At 39.1% G+C, this 17,998-nt stretch overlaps 1 protein-coding gene across 1 annotated transcript in view; it reads left to right on the forward strand.

Annotated features, from left to right (window-relative positions):
• AFP (alpha fetoprotein) overlaps window positions 1-17,238 on the forward strand; it is a 33,242-nt gene extending 16,004 nt beyond the window's left edge. The window contains exons 6-16 of the mRNA XM_057309563.1: window positions 1,791-2,002; window positions 3,130-3,262; window positions 4,179-4,276; window positions 6,460-6,589; window positions 8,529-8,743; window positions 10,347-10,479; window positions 10,997-11,094; window positions 11,675-11,813; window positions 14,241-14,464; window positions 15,602-15,734; window positions 17,183-17,238. Coding sequence (XP_057165546.1) covers window positions 1,791-2,002; window positions 3,130-3,262; window positions 4,179-4,276; window positions 6,460-6,589; window positions 8,529-8,743; window positions 10,347-10,479; window positions 10,997-11,094; window positions 11,675-11,813; window positions 14,241-14,464; window positions 15,602-15,734; window positions 17,183-17,227 — 1,560 coding nt within the window. The 3' untranslated portion in view covers window positions 17,228-17,238. The remainder of the gene's footprint in view (window positions 1-1,790; window positions 2,003-3,129; window positions 3,263-4,178; window positions 4,277-6,459; window positions 6,590-8,528; window positions 8,744-10,346; window positions 10,480-10,996; window positions 11,095-11,674; window positions 11,814-14,240; window positions 14,465-15,601; window positions 15,735-17,182) is intronic.
• The last annotated feature ends 760 nt before the right edge of the window (window positions 17,239-17,998 follow it).

Here is a 17,998-nt window from a genome sequence, read left to right on the forward strand (position 1 = left end):
TGTTACTTAACCTCTCTGAGATTTAGTTGCCTTATCCATATAAAACAAGGAATAATAATAGCTTCCATTCCAGGGTTGTCATAAAAATAGATATAATAATAGTAATAGAAGTTACTTTTTATTAATCACACAATGTGACAGGCATTATTCTAGGGAGTGTTACATACCCGTTCATAATAAAAATATTTTATGACCTAGAGCATAGCACTGATGAATCCGTTGGAAGTCCAGCGAGCCAAGAGACCCCAGCTGGGCCCACTCGTAGAATATCCGCTTTGCCCGCAAATATCAATTTATTAAATCTTTACAATAATCCTAAAAGAGAAATGCTATTCTTCCAGTTGAGGAAGCTGAGGCACAGAGAGGTTAAGTAAGTTTTTTAAGGGAGCCCAGAATAAGGATTTAAACTAGGCCATCAGGCTCCCAAAGTGCCCCCCAGTGGCTTCATTACCCTCTACACTATAGTGAATGTGAGGAGTATAGCATGTAGGGAGGCTTGCGAGAATTAGCAAACGAGCAATAACAAAACATGAAGCTAACTTAAATTTGAACTTCAGTTAAACAACGAATAGTTTCTTTTAGTATATCTTAATGTAGAAGATCAATAAATCATAGTTATTATTGTTTATTTTATCTCAATGGAAAAAAAAACCCGAGGAACTTTGTAATGATTAGAGCTATCCAATTATGGAGCAAAAGGCCCAGAGAATCTTCTTTGGTGGGAATCGTCATGGTGGGATTGATGAATGGCCAAAAGTCGATATATCTCGAATATTGCAGAGGAGATGTCCTTTTAAAGACATAAAATACTTTCCAACTCTGAAATTGATGATTTAATAAAACTCCCTTTTTTGCATCTTTATTTTTCGCTTGTCTTGCTAATCTAGAAACATGTATAAATGAAGCAAAAATACATTCCATCTTGCAAATTTATGTCCAGCGAGAGGTTCATGGTAATGTTATAGGTTGATGAGTTATCATTGTAAACTTAAAGGTATGATTTTTATGTGGATTAGAAATTGGAAATCTTACTTAGAATTCTAGGGCTCCCTAAATTTTAGCAGTTATAAAAGCTAAATAAAAATTTCCTGAGAAGAATGAGACATGTATTTCTCAGAGGCATTTTTTTTAGACTATTGGTATCATTATTTGATTTTGGTAAAATTAAGGCAACAAACCAAAAAAGTGGTTTACATATTTTTTTTTAAAAAAGCTTATAGACATCATGGAGCCAAACTGCTGATAATATAAAAGGGAAAAATAAAATATTTCAAATATTTTTTGGGGGAAATAATATATTGCTTGGTCTTCTACCTTTTAGGATAAAGTAATTTTGTCTAATAGTCTTATGTATTTCTCAACGTTGGAAACTAAAATTCCATTTCCCAAAAGGCTTGAAAGAAAGGTCTCATCAGGCTGAAATTAAATATATTGGGATTTGTTTAGGGAATTGCTTTTTATCTGTAGTTCTGATTTTGGATATTAGAAAACTTCTCATGTGTTTTACAGAATTTCAAAGTAAACTAAGTCGTCTTTCATTAAAAACAAACCTTTGGGCACCTGGGTGGCTCAGTCAGCTAAGCATCTGGCTTGGGGTCAGGTCATGATCCCAGAGTCCCAGGATCGAGCCCTACATCAGGCTCCCTGTTCAGTGGGGAGTCTGCTTCTCCCTCTCCCTTGGGTCCTTCCCCCAATCGTGCTCTCTCTCTTTGGTTCACTCTCTCTCTCAAATACATAAATCTAAAAAAACAAACAACAACAACAACAAAAACCCCAAATCTTTCTTATAGCTATCTGCTTTTCTGGAAGAAATTTGCCAGGAGAAGGAAATTTTCGAAAAGTATGGACTTTCTGATTGCTGCAGCCAAAGTGAAGAGGAAAGACACAACTGTTTACTAGGACACAAAAAGGCTGCTCCAGCAACCATCCCACCCTTCCAAGTTCCAGAACCTGTCACCAGTTGTAGAGCATATGAGGAAAACAGGGATATGTTCATGAACAGGTAAAGATCCAATTTAAACGTACATTAAAACTCCTGAAGGAGAGCAGTATCAAGCAGAATCTAGTATTTCTGCAATTTTAGGAGCTTCTCTAAAACATGGAGAAGTGGCAGTCATGTTGCACCTGCCGAGGTCCTGCCCTGGGAAATTAGGTGAGCTATTTTAAGGGAATTGTGTTTCCACAGCATGCTTGATAGACGTGGCACAGACCACACACCAGACCCACCACGTGTTCCCTTAGTCTCTTGAGATAGACCTTCCCCCCAACCCCCTTGAATCTCTCCATTTTAGCTCGCCCAAGAATATTTTAGTACCACACAAAGCGATTCCTTCTGGAGCCAAATATTTGGTGTTTCATGCTCACCAAATTGTCGAAATAAATTTTAGAGCTCCAGGAAGGCTTAAGGTACATAAGCATCACTAGCACTTACCACGCACTTAAGATGTTGTAGGACCCTGTGTTCTTGGCACGTCTGATCGGATTAATGCTTGTGACCTCCCTTTGAAGTCTCCTGTCCTCTTTCCCTTCGTTCTTCTTCTTCCCATTTTGCAGATGAGGAAACTGAAATTTAGAAGATTAAGATAATTCACACTGAGGGCTGAGGGCACAGTGCTAGTATATTCCCAAGCAGGGCCTTGAACTCAGCTTCTCTCTAGGGGAATACAATATCTAGCTCTCCATCACATCTGTCTTGCACGCTGCTGTCTTGTACCCCTGAACCAGAGAAATACAGAGCCTGCCCTTAGACCATCTCTGCTATGGACACTGTCAAGGAGGATGAGTGCATTCTGTACTAATGAGGAAAAAAGGACTCCACCTTTCTGTCTGACTTAGGGGAGGTCTGGATTTACTGACCCCCCCAAACATGTCTGAATGTGCTTATTGAAAAGGACACCTTGATAAGAATCATATTCAGCATTTCTGCCTGTTTGGTTCTCATGATAAAACATGGTATTGGTGGTCAGATTGTTTCTCGCCCTGGGGATCTGTAGTAAGTAAAACTTTTCTCAGCACGTGGAAAACAATATGACTGTTTCCTGATTCTTTAAGCAAATTCCAGAGTCCAGTTCTAGTAGCAGTCTTGTTTTTATATGTTTGCGAATCTTACAGCCTCTTTTCATTTCACAGGTACATCTACGAGATAGCAAGAAGGCACCCCTTTCTGTACGCACCCACGATTCTTTCTTTGGCTGCCCACTATGGCAAAATAATTCCACCTTGCTGCAAAGCTGAAAATGCAGTCGAATGCTTCCAAACAAAGGTATTCTATTTGTACAGATATCTGAACCAATACTTTAATCTGGCTAAGACTCATTAAAACCAAAGTTAAAAATGGGAATCTGCTTTGCATGCAGAATACCATGTTCAGAATTGAGATATTTCAAAAGTCTGATAGTCTTGGGGCTAACACAGCTGGACTTGCTGTTTTGTATTCATTCCTTGGGCCAGTAATTATTATAAGACTAAGGATGTGAGCTTGGGGGGGGATAAAAGAAGACAGGGGTATGGGTGATAAGATAAATAAAAGAGAAGAATAGGAGGTGAAAGAAGATGGGGTAGAAGGGGCAGGAGGAGAAAAGGAGGCACAGAAGGAGAGAGAGAAAAAAGACAACTATGACAAATATGTTATGCTCGTTATTTCTTTTGATCCTTAGAACAAATTTGAGGTGTAAACATCATTATCTAACAAAAGGAAGCTTAGGTTTAGAGAAGTGAGTAGCTTTCTTAGGATTGGAGAGCTAGAATAACATCCACAATTAACCACTTGCCACCAGAAGTCCTACAAGAAAAACCTCCTAAGAATTGTGACTATTCCCAGAATGTCAGGCTGTGACTTTTTTTTTTTTTTTTTTTTTTTGTGACAGAGCAAACGTTTAAGAAATTGTCAGGTTTCATTTTGTTTAAAAGTGCAGTTGTTTATTCATTATCCCAAGTAAGAAAGTTATAATGGTCTTGTTTTAGGGTATTGTAAATAAATCTGTCTGGCTTCTATGTATACAAACCAACCTAAAAGAAACAAAGAATGAATAAAGTTCCATAAAAGTGTATCGCATTTATAATAGTAGTAAAATTTTTTATGGTTTGCTGTTTTACCCGTATTGGTTGTTTTTCTAATTATTAGCTCCTGTAAAGGAAAAATACATCCTTTCCTGACACCTTGTTTCTTCTGTATCTAGACAGCATTGATTACAAAAGAATTAAGAGACAGCAGTTTAGTAAATCAACATATATGTGCAGTAATGAAAAATTTTGGACCCCGAACCTTCCGAGCCATGTAAGTTTAAGCTGTATCTGGGGAAGAAGGTGAGATCTGCGCAACTACCATTGTGCCGTTGGAGCTCATTTTTCTCCTTGTCACTGCTGTAGAGAAGGAAGGGTCCTTGATGAGAGCTAATGCGATTAGGATCATGAAATCTCAGAATTGGAAGGAAGCGAACTGATAGTCCGCCGCTTCACACTTTTTAAAGCCTACTTAATTTACCTCTGTCTCATATTCTATCTTTGTTGTTGGGATAAAGACGAATACAAAAAACCCCCAACATTTAATCATTTAGTTCAACCTCTTCATTTTTACATGTGAATACACTGAGACCCGGAGACGACACTGCGAGTGAGCAGAGCCCAGTTTTCTAGGTCCTGATAAGGATTCATTTTCCTTACACCTATTTGTCTGCTAGGTCAGTGAATTAACTGTATCCTGACAGTTGAGGTTTTGACATCAAATGTCAGAATCAGAAGGACCGAGGGTTGAGGCTGCGCTGCAGGGCCGGGCTGCCGCTAGCCGTACGCGGCTCCTGAGCATTTGAGGTCTGGCTGATGTGAATGAGGAACTGTGCTCCAGGTGGAAAAGACATACCAGATTTTACAGACGTCGTATGAAAAAGAGAACGTGTGATATCTTCTTAATAGGGTTTTATGTTCATTGCATCTTGAGATAATTTTTTAAAGAATTTTCTAATTCACGTAGAGTTGACACACAACGTTATACTAGTTTCAGGTGCACAACGTAGTGACTCAGCTTCTCTGTACCTTAGGCTGTGCTCACCACCAACGTTGCTACCATCCGTCAGCGCAACGCTGTTGCCGTATCATTGACTATACTCCCCATGCCGTGCTCTTTATGCCCGTGACTTATTCATTCCCTAAGTGGAAGCCTGTATCTCCCACTCCCCTTCAGCCATGTTGCTCATGCTCCTACCCCTTTTCTCTGGCAACCATCAGTTTGCTCTCCGTATTTATAGGCCTGATTCTGTTTTCTGTTTGTCTATTCATTTATTTTTTGGATTTCATATAGGAATGAAATCATATGTTTAAATGGTATTATATTTGATATTTTGGGGTCAAAAATATTAAGATGGATCTAACTTTCTCCTTTTTACCTTTTAATGTGGCTACTAGAACATTTTAAACTACGCAACTGGCTTAAAGTGCTCTTCAACTTTTATGATGAGACATTTCTAGTAGAGGAAAATATCTGAGATGTTATTGAAGAGTATTAAGTACTTGCATTCACGGTTTATTTGTTTGCTTGTTAAATTACACACTGAAACATATTGTACACAGTGGAGATCTAGGTTACGGTTTGTAGTCATGGAGTTAGTTACAAGACTGAGTGACATTTTTTTCTTGGAATAGGTCAGATGTTGCTTTCACTACCTTCCAACTCTATTAGAAACTTAGATTGATTCATGAAATGCTTTCAGTTTGTCTTACTAACAAAATATAAATTAAAATATTATTATAATGACTATATTTATCATTTGCTATCCATAAACGATTACACTTAAGTGTTATAAATTCATAAAGAAAATCTACCCTTATCAGAAGCAGCGACAACACCAGTTGCTGTAGGGAATAGAGGCTTCATCTAGACATCTCTTAAAATTTACGGAAACATGTAGAAGTTACAAGACTTTTTCCTTCTTACGTCTCTTTTTTGGCCACACTACGTGGCTTGGCGTGCTGACACATATGGATGTTTACTCTGCTCTACTCTCTGGTCTCACTTCATTGATTTGCAAATATACACCCCTTCCTGTATTCCCACATGTGTTTTTTTTCCCTCCCAAGTAAAAAATGATTACTATTCTCATGAAATTTTCTATTTCTTAATTATGTGTCCTTTTAATCTTTTTCTGCCTACTGCTATGGTGATTCCAAACACCCAGCGTCATGGATGAGCAGCGAAAAGATAGATTTCATCCCAATTCACAGGAAAGGTTTTGCAGACAAATAAATCATGTCCAAATTACTTGTGGGGACAGGTCAATTTAGAGATCCGTTGCCTTGAAAGATTGGGCTGGAGTTGACAAGACTTAGAATGCTTTCCCTTTTCTTTTGAGACAGCAAGAGCACTTCAGTTCTCTCTCTTGGGAGCAACAACTACACGAATATTCCAAGTATTATTTAATGTTGGTAGATAACCAGGATTGACTTCTATTTCCTTCCTTCCTTTAGAACGGTTACCAAACTGAGTCAAAAGTTTTCCAAAGCTAATTTTACTGAAATTCAGAAACTGGTCCTGGATGTGGCCCATATCCATGAGGAATGTTGCAGAGGAAACGTGTTGGAGTGTCTGCAAGATGGGGTAAAGAGCCTTACCTTCTGAGATAAGTCCACTTCCTTTTCTTTCCTTCGCTCTCATTCGAAATGGCAGAAGGCTGTCTGAGTTGGTCACAGGGTAGGGTAACTAGCTGGCTGAGGAGAGGCCCAGACTTCTTGATAGTGAAACTGAAACCGTCCTCTGTCGGTCCTGCCTTTCACTTAAGGGATGCTCTCCTCTGGTGAGACCAGTGCCCATTCTTTCTTTCTTCTGAAGGAGATTGTAAACTCCACATAGGATCGGGGGTGGGGGGTGGGCAGGGGGACAGGCTCTTTACTTTGAACAAATTTGTTTTACCATCCATTTATGATTTCATTTGACAACTATATATTGAATACACTCTGTGTGCTAGCTGTTGTGAAGGATACTTGCTATGAAGGCACAAGCTAAGCTCAGGGAATTTAGAGTCTGATAGAGATGAGATGTGTAGGGACTGTCTCCTGTTGACTGTTGTCTCCACAGGCTGACAGCAAGATGCCTGGCACAAGGAAGGGGCTCTATTATAGCTATCATATAGATATATCTATTATAGGAATACAACAAAATAGCCCAAGACACAACAAAAATAACACAAGAAACTGTTCTACAAGGTACAAAGCTAACCATGCCAAAGAGACGTGTGGAGAGATGGCTCTAGGAGAATTAAAAACCAAAACCCAAAACCCCCCAACACAGAATCCTCAAGCATGCCATAGTCACCATTTAAGCAGCGTGGCATTCGTCTATTTTGGGCCGACCTTAGGCTTCTTAGATACTGTACAAGAGGCCTGTCTATCCCCAAATCACTCCCTCCCAGGTCCCTGGTAAGACACCTTCTTCTCCAGGAAGGGTTAAAATCATTGTTCTTAGATATTCAAATGGCTCAAAAATCTGGGCTTGAACATGGTTTCCAAAAGGTGGAATGTGAGGATAAAATGCTTATTTCAGCCAGTCCCTCCACAGTTTGGCTAAAAGAGTCCTGGAAAGCAGCCAGAAGCTGAGGCTGTCGAGGCCTGAGGGGGATGGTCTCTGACCACAGAGATCCTGGCGTGAGGAGTGGGGAAGATCCCAAACACAGATTTCTGATTTCATTTATTTTTCCCTTTTAGAAGTTTTTACTTGCATAGTAGGGACCATAATAATAACTATTTTGCTTTTCTTTGAAGTTAGTTTTCTTGGTTTTAATTGACAGTTTTACTAATTTCTATAGGAACTTAAAAAGTTATTTTTCCATTTTTGGAGCTCATAACCACCCTTTTTCCTTTAAAACGGAAAAATTAATTTCAGTATGGTATGTAAATTGATTTTAATGGCAATGCTTTCTAATTGTCCCTATTGAGAATGCATAGAATTTTTAGTCCCCTGACAGAGATGTGTAAACTCTGCTTCATTCTGCCCATTTAGATGAGTTGCCATTTCATTATCTATAGCCTGCCCTCTGGAGGTCATAGTGGGTCACTGCAGATTGTTCTGTTGAAACGGAGCAGAAAGTCAGCTCTCCATATTAGGACATCAGCAGCAAACGTTGTCCAGTAGCAAATTGCAAAAGTAATGGAAAGATATATGCCAATGCGCATGTCATTTAATTTGAAGAGTATATTTCTCTCTTGTTTTAAAAATCTTCCTAATACAATAAAATAGGTTTTAGCTGACAACTATGAAAAGAAGAATTGAAAAAACAGGGCTAGGTGGAAAGGAGTGAGGAAAGGCAAACTAGGGAGAAAGCACAAAGAGGGGAGACAGGGTAAAATGCCTTCTTTCTACTCCTCCCTATTTCTTTCCTCTCACCTCTCCCTTCCTTCCTCCCTTCTCTTCCCTGCTCTCCCTTCTATCCCCCCTCCCATCCTTGTATCCTCCCTCCCTCCCTCCCTTCCTAGAACTGGCCCTGAGGTCCTGCATTAAAGAATAAACCTTTAAAATTTATACCTCATTTTTCCTATTACAGGAAAAAATTATGTCCTACATATGTTCTCAACAAGATATTCTGTCAAGCAAAATAGCAGAATGCTGCAAATTGCCCATACTTGAACTTGGTCAATGCATAATTCATGCCGAAAATGATGACAGACCTGAAGGCTTATCTCCAAATCTAAATAGGTTTTTAGGAGAGAGAGATTTCAACCAATTTTCTTCAAGGGAAAAGGATCTTTTCATGGCAAGGTAACATACTCTCTAAATGTTTGTTCACGTAAGTATAGATTAGGATGTAGCTGCCAGCTTTGTGTGGCTGAAATGGGGAATGATGGCTTCGGTTTTTGAGCTCAGTATGCGAGGGTGATGTTAGAATGTTCTGAGCCAAAATATATTTAAGCAGGTAAGTAGGGGATAAGGAAATGGGATCTATCTTATACTGATGAGACTTTCACTGTTGCTGTTATTAGCTGAAGTTATATTTTATTTTGTATCAATGTCTCTGGAATCAGAAGGCTTGTCATGTCATCTTTGTATGGATTACTCATAGGAAGACCACCACTCAGCTTCCAAATAAGATATAAATATTTTGTGATAAGAAGGGCTCATGGTTAAGAACGTGCTTTTCATTGTACCTGTTTTAAGAACTTTCCCTCAAAGTGTAACACACTGATAGATAGAAGGGCTTTTATTAGAACAGTTTATTTGCTCTTTATTTAATGTATGTATTATTTTTGTAAGAAAACCGTATGTTGAGACACTTGCAGTATAGTAGTTAATTATATCAATATAATTGATAGGACATGTTCTCATTCTATTTGCCTTTAAGGGAAGCAGGCAGTAAGGTTAATACATTGTCCTTTATTGTACAGTGTGTATCTATGGACAGGATCAGAGGAGGGATTTGTGCAACTCTTAGGATATTATGCTTAATGAACTCCAAAGGTCTTTATAAATTTCAGAGTCTGCTTCTAATGTGAGAATGAAAATAATGGCCCAATTTTCTTTTTAATAGTCCCTAAGGATATCACTCTATCGCTCCTTTCGGACTGGACATCCACACCTTGTTTGCACTGCTAAATAAAATTCCGCACATAAGAACAAACTCCAGGTTGAGGAAATCTGCGTTTTATTTATTGGTGGCAGAACTAAATACGACTTGCTTCTATAACTTGGAAATACAATTAGTAAATCCTAGAATTATCTTTAAACCGACCACCCACACGTCCAACGCTAATTGTTTAACGGAAACAGTTCTTCACTCAGGCTCTTCGCAGTAGAAATTTTCTCAGCTGAGAATGAACTTCCCCCAGGTCCTTATGTAGCTTCCTTCACCCCAGTTCTGTTCTGAAGGAATGGCCCAAAGAGACATCTCTTAACCAATGCTGTCAATCGGGAGTCACTTTTCCCCTTCTATTGTATCTTCCTTCATTTCTCTTCCCTGATTTATCACCACCTGAATTCGAGGACCTATTTCTTGTTTATTCAATCCTGTCTCCCTATAAAGTATGCTTTTGAGAGGTCAGGCATTTTATCTTATACATTATTGAATCCTTACTGCTTAGAGAAATGCTTGCATAGAGTAGACACTGGAGAAACATTTGTTGAATGAATGACTGTAAAGCTCATAATTGAAAAACCCAGGTGAAGAGTTCAGAAGAAAACAAAATACCATTTTAGAACAATTGCAGGGATTGTTATTTGTATTAATGGTTTTACCATGCATATAGTTTAAGTCATAATTTGATTTCCAAGTTTATGTATTTGAATTTTAACTTCTGTGTGCCATATAACATGGGAATAAATTGTCTCTTAATTCCAATAACATGATATTTTTTCACACATATTTCAGATTTACTTATGAATATTCGAGAAGACATACGAAACTTGCTGTCCCAGTTGTTCTAAGAGTCGCTAAAGGATACCAGGAATTATTGGAGAAGTGCTCCCAGTCTGAAAACCCTCTTGAATGCCAGGATAAAGGGGTAAATTGCTCTAGCTTTAGGGAGAGTCTGAAAAACTGTATAGAGATTATCCATTAAAAATTCTGTTTGTTTGAAAGCATCTAGTTATTAACTAGTAGCTAGCTAGTTATATCTGTTGAGTAGTCGTCCAGATATTAAGTATTAATTAACTAGTAGTCAACAACTAGTGGCCTACTTTAGAGGTAAAAATGTTAACCAAAAGTTCCTTGACACACAGAACGAATATAGTATTCACTGTTGAACAGTTCCGGAAAAGCAGGAATTTGTACAGAAAGAACTGTAATCCTTTATCCAAAGATTGAATTCTGTGTGATTCACAAAGTTTTAATCTCCCCAAAGTCCATTTGCTTTAATTCTCACAATTCATAGTTTACTATCTTTAGTATTAAAAAAACCTCTAAAGCTGTTTTTGCTAAGATTAATCTCATAATAGAATAATATATTATTGATCAATTTACATACCAAGTTTTGTGGCCAGGAAGAGGAAAAACGTATGTAATAATGCTTATATTTTCAGGAAGAAGAATTAGAGCAATACATCCAAGAAAGCCAAGCATTGGCAAAGCGAAGCTGTGGCCTCTTCCAGAAACTAGGAGAATATTACTTACAAAATGCGTATGTTTTTTTAACAGTATTTTTAGTGGTTAAAAATGATGAACTGGTGAGGGAAATATCAACCTAAATTAGTCACCCAAAACTACTCTACTTTCAGCCCGTATTTCAGATTGGAAATCAGTGTAATTGGATCACCCAGTTTCCCTTGGGAGAACGTGGGCATCCCCATTTCCCTCTTGTAGGGAGGAAGAAGAATGACTTGTAAAAGTCTGATCTTTGGTGCTGGCTTTGGCTTCCCCAAATCGTTCAGATTTCGCAGAAAAGATACTTAACTCTGCTGCAGTCTGTTATCACTGCAACACGGAATAGATCAAAATTAAAATCAGTGAAGCTTTGAGGTTGGGAATAGAAGTCCGCCTACCATCCGGAGCTTGTTTCCCATTGTGGTATGTCGGTAGGATGGAAGTACAGGGGGCGGGTGTTAGAGTAAGTACCTCTCAAATGGCGGCCCCAGTACCATGTGGATAAAACAATGAGCTGACCTCATGGCCTCTCATACCAAAAGAGGGTCTTTGAGAAGGAGCGAGGAGTCCAAAACCTCACAAATGACTCAGGATTTGGTGAAAAACGCTTCTTCCAGGTTTCTCGTTGCATACACAAAGAAGGCCCCCCAGCTGACCCCCCCGGAGCTGATGGCCTTCACCAGGAAAATGGCCACCGCGGCAGCCACTTGTTGCCAACTCAGTGAGGACAAACAATTGGCCTGTGGCGAGGGCGCGGTGAGTGTTTTGTTTCGGCCCCATTTGGCTTGAAATAGCCTCATGATTCCCACTTAGGGGAAATGGTAAAAACCACTGTGGAGATGGCTTAACTAGGCTTGCTCAACTCATCACAGTTGGAGAGGGCATGAACTCAGCTCTGAGCAGCTGGCTTGTGGCCAGGCTTCCTGTCCTTCTAGAATGGCCGGTGGGAGTGCCCCCGGTGGGGTGTACGCACCACTGTCTGAGCAAGCTTTATGGACGGGAAAGATAGGATAACCAACACGTCATTCAGTTCATGATTTCTTCTTTTTGCTCACCAAATACTTTTCTGTTAAAAAAAAAAGAAGAAGAAAAAAGAAAACCAAGGAGTGATCCTTGCCCTTTTCAAACTCCCCTACACCTTGAGGCCCTGCATCGCACCAGCCACCTTTCCTAAACCAACATAGAGACCATCACTTCACGCTAATAACAACATAGCAATTCTCCAGGGTTATGCTAAAGACCCACACTGCACTTTTTAAAAAACGTATGATCTCATTTGACGATTATAATACTGCCTTTTGAAATGCCCCATTACCGTCTTCATTTTATAGAGAGAGGAAATGAGGCTCAAAGAAGTTATGTTAGGACCATGTCTCCCAGGAAGGAAACGGTGGGGCTGATATTTGAACACATATGCACCTCTTTCCGGAGCCCAGGCTCCAGCACCCAAGGCCATACCTTCTTCAGAATTTCCCTGCTGGTGGCACACGGCTCCGCTGCTGCTGTGCTATTATCCCCCTGCATCTAGTTCACCCACGTGTCTCAGTTACTCTGCTGTGCACCCATGAGCATTGACTTCAGTCTAATGGACACAGTGAAAAAAATGTGAATTGAGTTAAAAAAATAGAAAGCTTCACTTCTGAGAGATGAATATTAGTCATTTTATTTTCAGCCATCCTTATATGTTTGCCTTTTGTAGTATAATCTTTTTATTTTATTAGGGACCTTTTCCCCCCTTTAACAAGGTAAAGACAATAGAACAGGGTAAGTCCTTCTGACTAATAACATGACTTTCTAGTTAGTAATGCCGGTCATCTTTACTTTCTAATGTCACTAGTGCCATACATAAGATTACACGCTGAATTTTCTTTCATTATTTTTTCCCTTAAAATCACAACTGTGAACAAAATTGCACATTTATTTTTGCCCTTTTCCTCTTTTTCCTCTTTCTGATGCTGAGAACTTGTTTGCTAGCTAGTCTTCATGTCTTGGAATTTTCCACCAAAAGTTAAGAGTGAAAGGATTCCTGTGACTCAGCATCATCTTTATCATTTATTGAATTCCACACGTTGAGAGGCTGCAGGGACCCAGGATGTGGTGACAGATCAGAAGTGTATGTTCTGGAAGCCTCCTGCCTGCATCGCCATCCCACTTTCAGCACTTGTTAGTAGTGTCACTCTGGAAAGCAAGTTCTATCTCTAGGCTTGAGCTTTTTCATCTGACATTTGGGAATAAGAATTGTACCACCCACACAGGATGACTGTCTTAAATGAGGTAATCCTGGTAACTCGTTCAGCACTGGCCTGGTACACAGTAGGCACACAAAACATGTTGGCCCTTATTATAAGTTATTGCTGGGTATTTAAGAAATATCTCTCAAGTGTGGAAGGTAGGAGGATTCTACATTAGGAAAGCCCTAGAAGACACACACACACGCACACGCACATGCACATGCGCACTTTGGCTTTATTCCTTTCCTTTTTTATTTTTAAGATTTATTTATTTAAGGGAGAGAGAGAAAGAGGAGGTGCAGAGGGAGATGGAGAGAGAATCCAGCAGACTCCCCTCTGAGCACAGAGACCTAGGTGGGGTGATCCCATGACCTGAGATCATGACCTGAGCCAAAATCAGGAGTCAGCTTCTTAACCAACGGAGCCCCCCAGACCCCCCAGCCGTACCTCTCTTCAGTTAAGGTTCTATGTTAGCCATATGCACGCACGTGTGCACTTATATACGTATATGAGGTTAGGCTTGTGCTATTCTTACCTGCAGAAAGTGATTCTCTGGATCCCAAAAATAAAATGGAAAATTCAGCTAGATATCCATGAAACATTTGAGCCATGAATTGATTTCCCAGGTCAGGGCAGATAATTTCTCCCCCTTTGGATGTAGGTGTGTAAGTGGAAGCGTATTTCCGATAGCTGACACAACTAGCTGAAAGGACTCTCTCCAACATCACCTGTGGAATCCCTGCCACTAAATGGGGAGGTTTATCCCAAGCGAATGGGGAAAAAAGAATCCGCAATGTGCAACACATGACCCTACACAGGCAGCACATTTTTCTGTAATATTGATTATAAATTACTGAGCATTAAAAATTGCAACAATTCTCTGGAAACCCGAATCAGTTTAGTGGCTAATGCTGAATTGCCTTGCTGTCTTTTTTTGCATTCTCCTAACCAGGCTGATCTCATTATTGGACAATTATGCATCAGGCATGAGGAGACTCCTGTCAACCCCGGTGTTGGCCAGTGCTGCACTTCTTCATACGCCAACAGGAGGCCGTGTTTCAGCAGCTTAGTGGTGGATGAAACATACATCCCCTCACCCTTCTCTGCTGACAAGTTCATCTTCCATAAGGATCTGTGCCAAGCTCAGGGTGTCTCACTGCAAACAATGAAGCAACAGTAAGAAATGGTCATTTGCTAGCATGGAGAAGGCCAACAACACGAAATAGTAGTTGAGATTTCTACCTTACACACCCAACAATCTTGGGCTCATTAGGAGAACATTATTGCCCCAAAGCACAGAAAGTGGCTTTTAAAATAGTTTTGTCTCAGAGTCTTCACAGCCTCCTTGGAACATAGGCCTGGAAAAATTCTCAAGGGCAGACAATTTTTTTGTTTGTAAAAATAGTCTCCATCGTAACTCTTGTTGTGATATGTGTTGGGACTGAGGGAAAGCGAGCAATCTATTTTGGTAGAATCAGGATATGTCTTTGCAGTAAGTTTGGGTACTTCCATTCCAAAACACTGGAAAAACACCATTGAATCTTTTTTCACACTGTTTACTTTTTGAAGAGAATAACCACAATATTTGATTCAACCATGAAGTATGGGTGTTATGAGATGGAATGCACATTTCAGTTCATTGTGGGAGGCATTCTGTAACGGTGATGGTAATCCAAGTCGATGGAACTTACGTTCTCCAAATTCCCATGCATTTTCATACTCACTTGTTTTGGAAATAGTCTTCCTTCATTTCAGAAAAACTTCTTCCCTTTTCCACTGTCACAATCCGTGTCATGTTCCAAGATACAGTAAGAATGCTGCCTCCTCTGACAAGTCTTCCCTATTCCCCAGTCAACATTAATTCCCACCTGAAAGTGTTGCTAAATGAGTAGTGCAGGTGATTGGGGGAGCCAATGCTCAGGTACGTGTGTGATATTTATGGACGACAGGAGTTTGGAAATCTGGGCCTTTGAGAATGGGTAGGATGTAATTTAGAGTGGAGAATTGGAAAGGATTTTCTAGGCAAGTAAGAAAAAGGCTATGTCTTACTACATGTAAGTATGGTGGAATTATAAAATCATGTTTCATCTATAATCTGCACAAATCCTGACCAATGGAACACCTGCTGATTTCTAGACTCAGTCTTTCTGGTGAAGGCATTGGACACAGTATATGTTGTAAGTCTGGTGATGGGTTGATGGAGTTGGGTTTGGGGGCAGAAGATTTCGAGGACTCTAAAAATTCTCCACTAGGAAAGCTTTAGAAAAGTAACTTTGCATAACAGATTTCTCTTTTATTTTGTTTAATTTATAGATTTCTCATTAACCTTGTGAAGCAAAAGCCACAAATAACAGAAGAACAACTTGAGGCTGTCATTGCAGATTTCTCTGGTCTACTGGAAAAGTGCTGCCAAGGCCAAGAGCAGGAAGCCTGCTTTGAGGAAGAGGTATTTGCAGCTCATTTTCATATTCAAAATCCTTGGGAGGGCATTTTCTATAATGCATAATGAAAAGAATATTCCACTAATCTATAACTTGAAAATAATGCCAGAGAGATTTAAATTTATTTAGAAATAGATTGAAGGATTTTATGGTATTTAAGAAATAATCCCAATTTTCTCACTAAGTATTAGGAAGAAGCATAATTTTCAAATATGTTAAGAGAATTAGTAAGTTTGATTTATTTCCTGGTAGAGAAAACTATAAAGTGAATATATAATTAATTGATGATTATTTAGACAGTTTCTGGTCTAAAACTGATCAATTCAGCTGAATGGATTGAAAGGATTTAATAGCAAATTAATTGTGAAAAAAAGATATTGGGGGAATATTTATAAAAAATATTTTTGAACTCCTTTAGGTGCATGCCTTGTTATTCCACCAGAGCAGTAATTAGGAATTATCTTAATCTTATTATTTAGCAATTTTAACTGGATTTGTAAATGGCTACATTTAGTAAGTCTTTAGTTTATGTTACTAAATATATTTGAACATAGCATCATTATAATTTTATTTATTTATTTATTAAGTTTTTATTTATTTATTTGAGAGAGAGAGCACGTGCGCACACACAAGTGGGGGGAGGGGCAGAGGAAGAGGGAGAAGCAGACTGCCTGCTGAGCAGGGAGCCTGATGCAGGACTTGATCCCAGGATGCTGGGACAGCAGACACTTAACCAACTGAGCCACCCGGGTGCCCTGCATGATTATCATTTTAAAAGATATCCTATAATTCTGCCTTTTTGCCAAGTGTACGCTTACCAGTATGTGTCTGTGTTTTTAGTAGAAGAGGATGGAACACAGATAACCAATTCAGATAAAACTGATAAAATAGATTCAGAAGGGAGGGGGGTGGGGGAATGGGATAGGCCGGTGATGGGTATTAAGGAGGGCACGTATTGCATGGTGCACTGGGTGTTATACGCAAGTAATGAATCATCAAACTTTACATCAAAAACTAGGGATGTACTGTATGGTGACTGACATAACATAATAAAAAATATTATTATATAAAAAAATGGATTTGATGTAAACCATTTCTGATAAATATGATACAAAAGGATAAATGTCCCTTGATGAGAGAAGACATTCATTTAGACGTGAGACCATGAACACATAGTGGCTGTACTTTCTCTGCAAACCTTCCAATTTCTATGACTGACCTGTGGAGGAAGGTGAGGGGTGTGGTGACGTTTGGCAACAATTTGGAGATTGGCATAAGAAAAAACTATCTCTACTGTACGTATGAGTGATTTTTTTGTTCTTTGACTTCCATTGTCCCGGCTTGTTGGCATCAGAGATGTGCTTGAATTCGCCCCTAGATAGTGGAGAGCTAACTGTATTACTGACACAGTCATTCATCTCTTCATCTGACGACTATTGTTTTTAATTTTCAGGGTCCAAAACTGATTGCAAAGACTCGTGCTGCTTTGGGAGTTTAAATGACTTCAGGTAACAAAAAATTCAGACAAGGATAAATATAATGATCATTCTCCCAAAATATTGATCCATAGTGAAATATGTACTAAGACTTACCATTAAACTTTTTTTAAGATTTTATTTTTATTTATTTGACATAGATAGAGAGAGAGAGCACAAGCAGGGGGAGTGGCAGGCAGAGGGAGAGGGAGAAGCAGGCTTCCTGCTGAGCAGGGAGCCCGATCTGGGACTCGATCCCAGGACTCCAGGATCATGACTGGAGCAGAAGGCAGATGCTTAACCAACTGAGCACCCAGGTGCCCCCATTAAATTCTTTTCTTAAAAACTAAATGCAACTCAGCAAAAAGTTTATTTTAAAAACACCGGAACAAAGTTGTGTCCACCATGGCAAATCAGTGACTCAACAACTTCAAAATTCTCTCGGGTTATTTCTACGGTTTCAGAGAATGCCATCAGAAGATCTTCCCTTCTATTTAGTATTTCCCTGATGTAAAATAATAGAACCAGTTACCTTCTGCCCCCATTCATTGAATTACTACTTAATATATTTTTGTTCTTATTGCAGGGGGAAGAAAAGAAGACAAAAAAAGTCTTTATGGTTTCGTGTGAATCTTTTCTTTAATCGTAACTGAGATAGTGCTTTCTGTGAATTAATGAAATGATAAAGACTTTAATGTGAGATTTCTCTATCCTATAAATAAAGTATCTCCAAATGTTTCCTTTTTCCTAGTCTGCTTATTTATGAAAGTTTATAAATGACCTTTAAAAATAGT

Source organism: Ursus arctos, unplaced genomic scaffold (assembly GCF_023065955.2).
Source record: "Ursus arctos isolate Adak ecotype North America unplaced genomic scaffold, UrsArc2.0 scaffold_9, whole genome shotgun sequence".
Classification (NCBI taxonomy): domain Eukaryota; kingdom Metazoa; phylum Chordata; class Mammalia; order Carnivora; family Ursidae; genus Ursus; species Ursus arctos.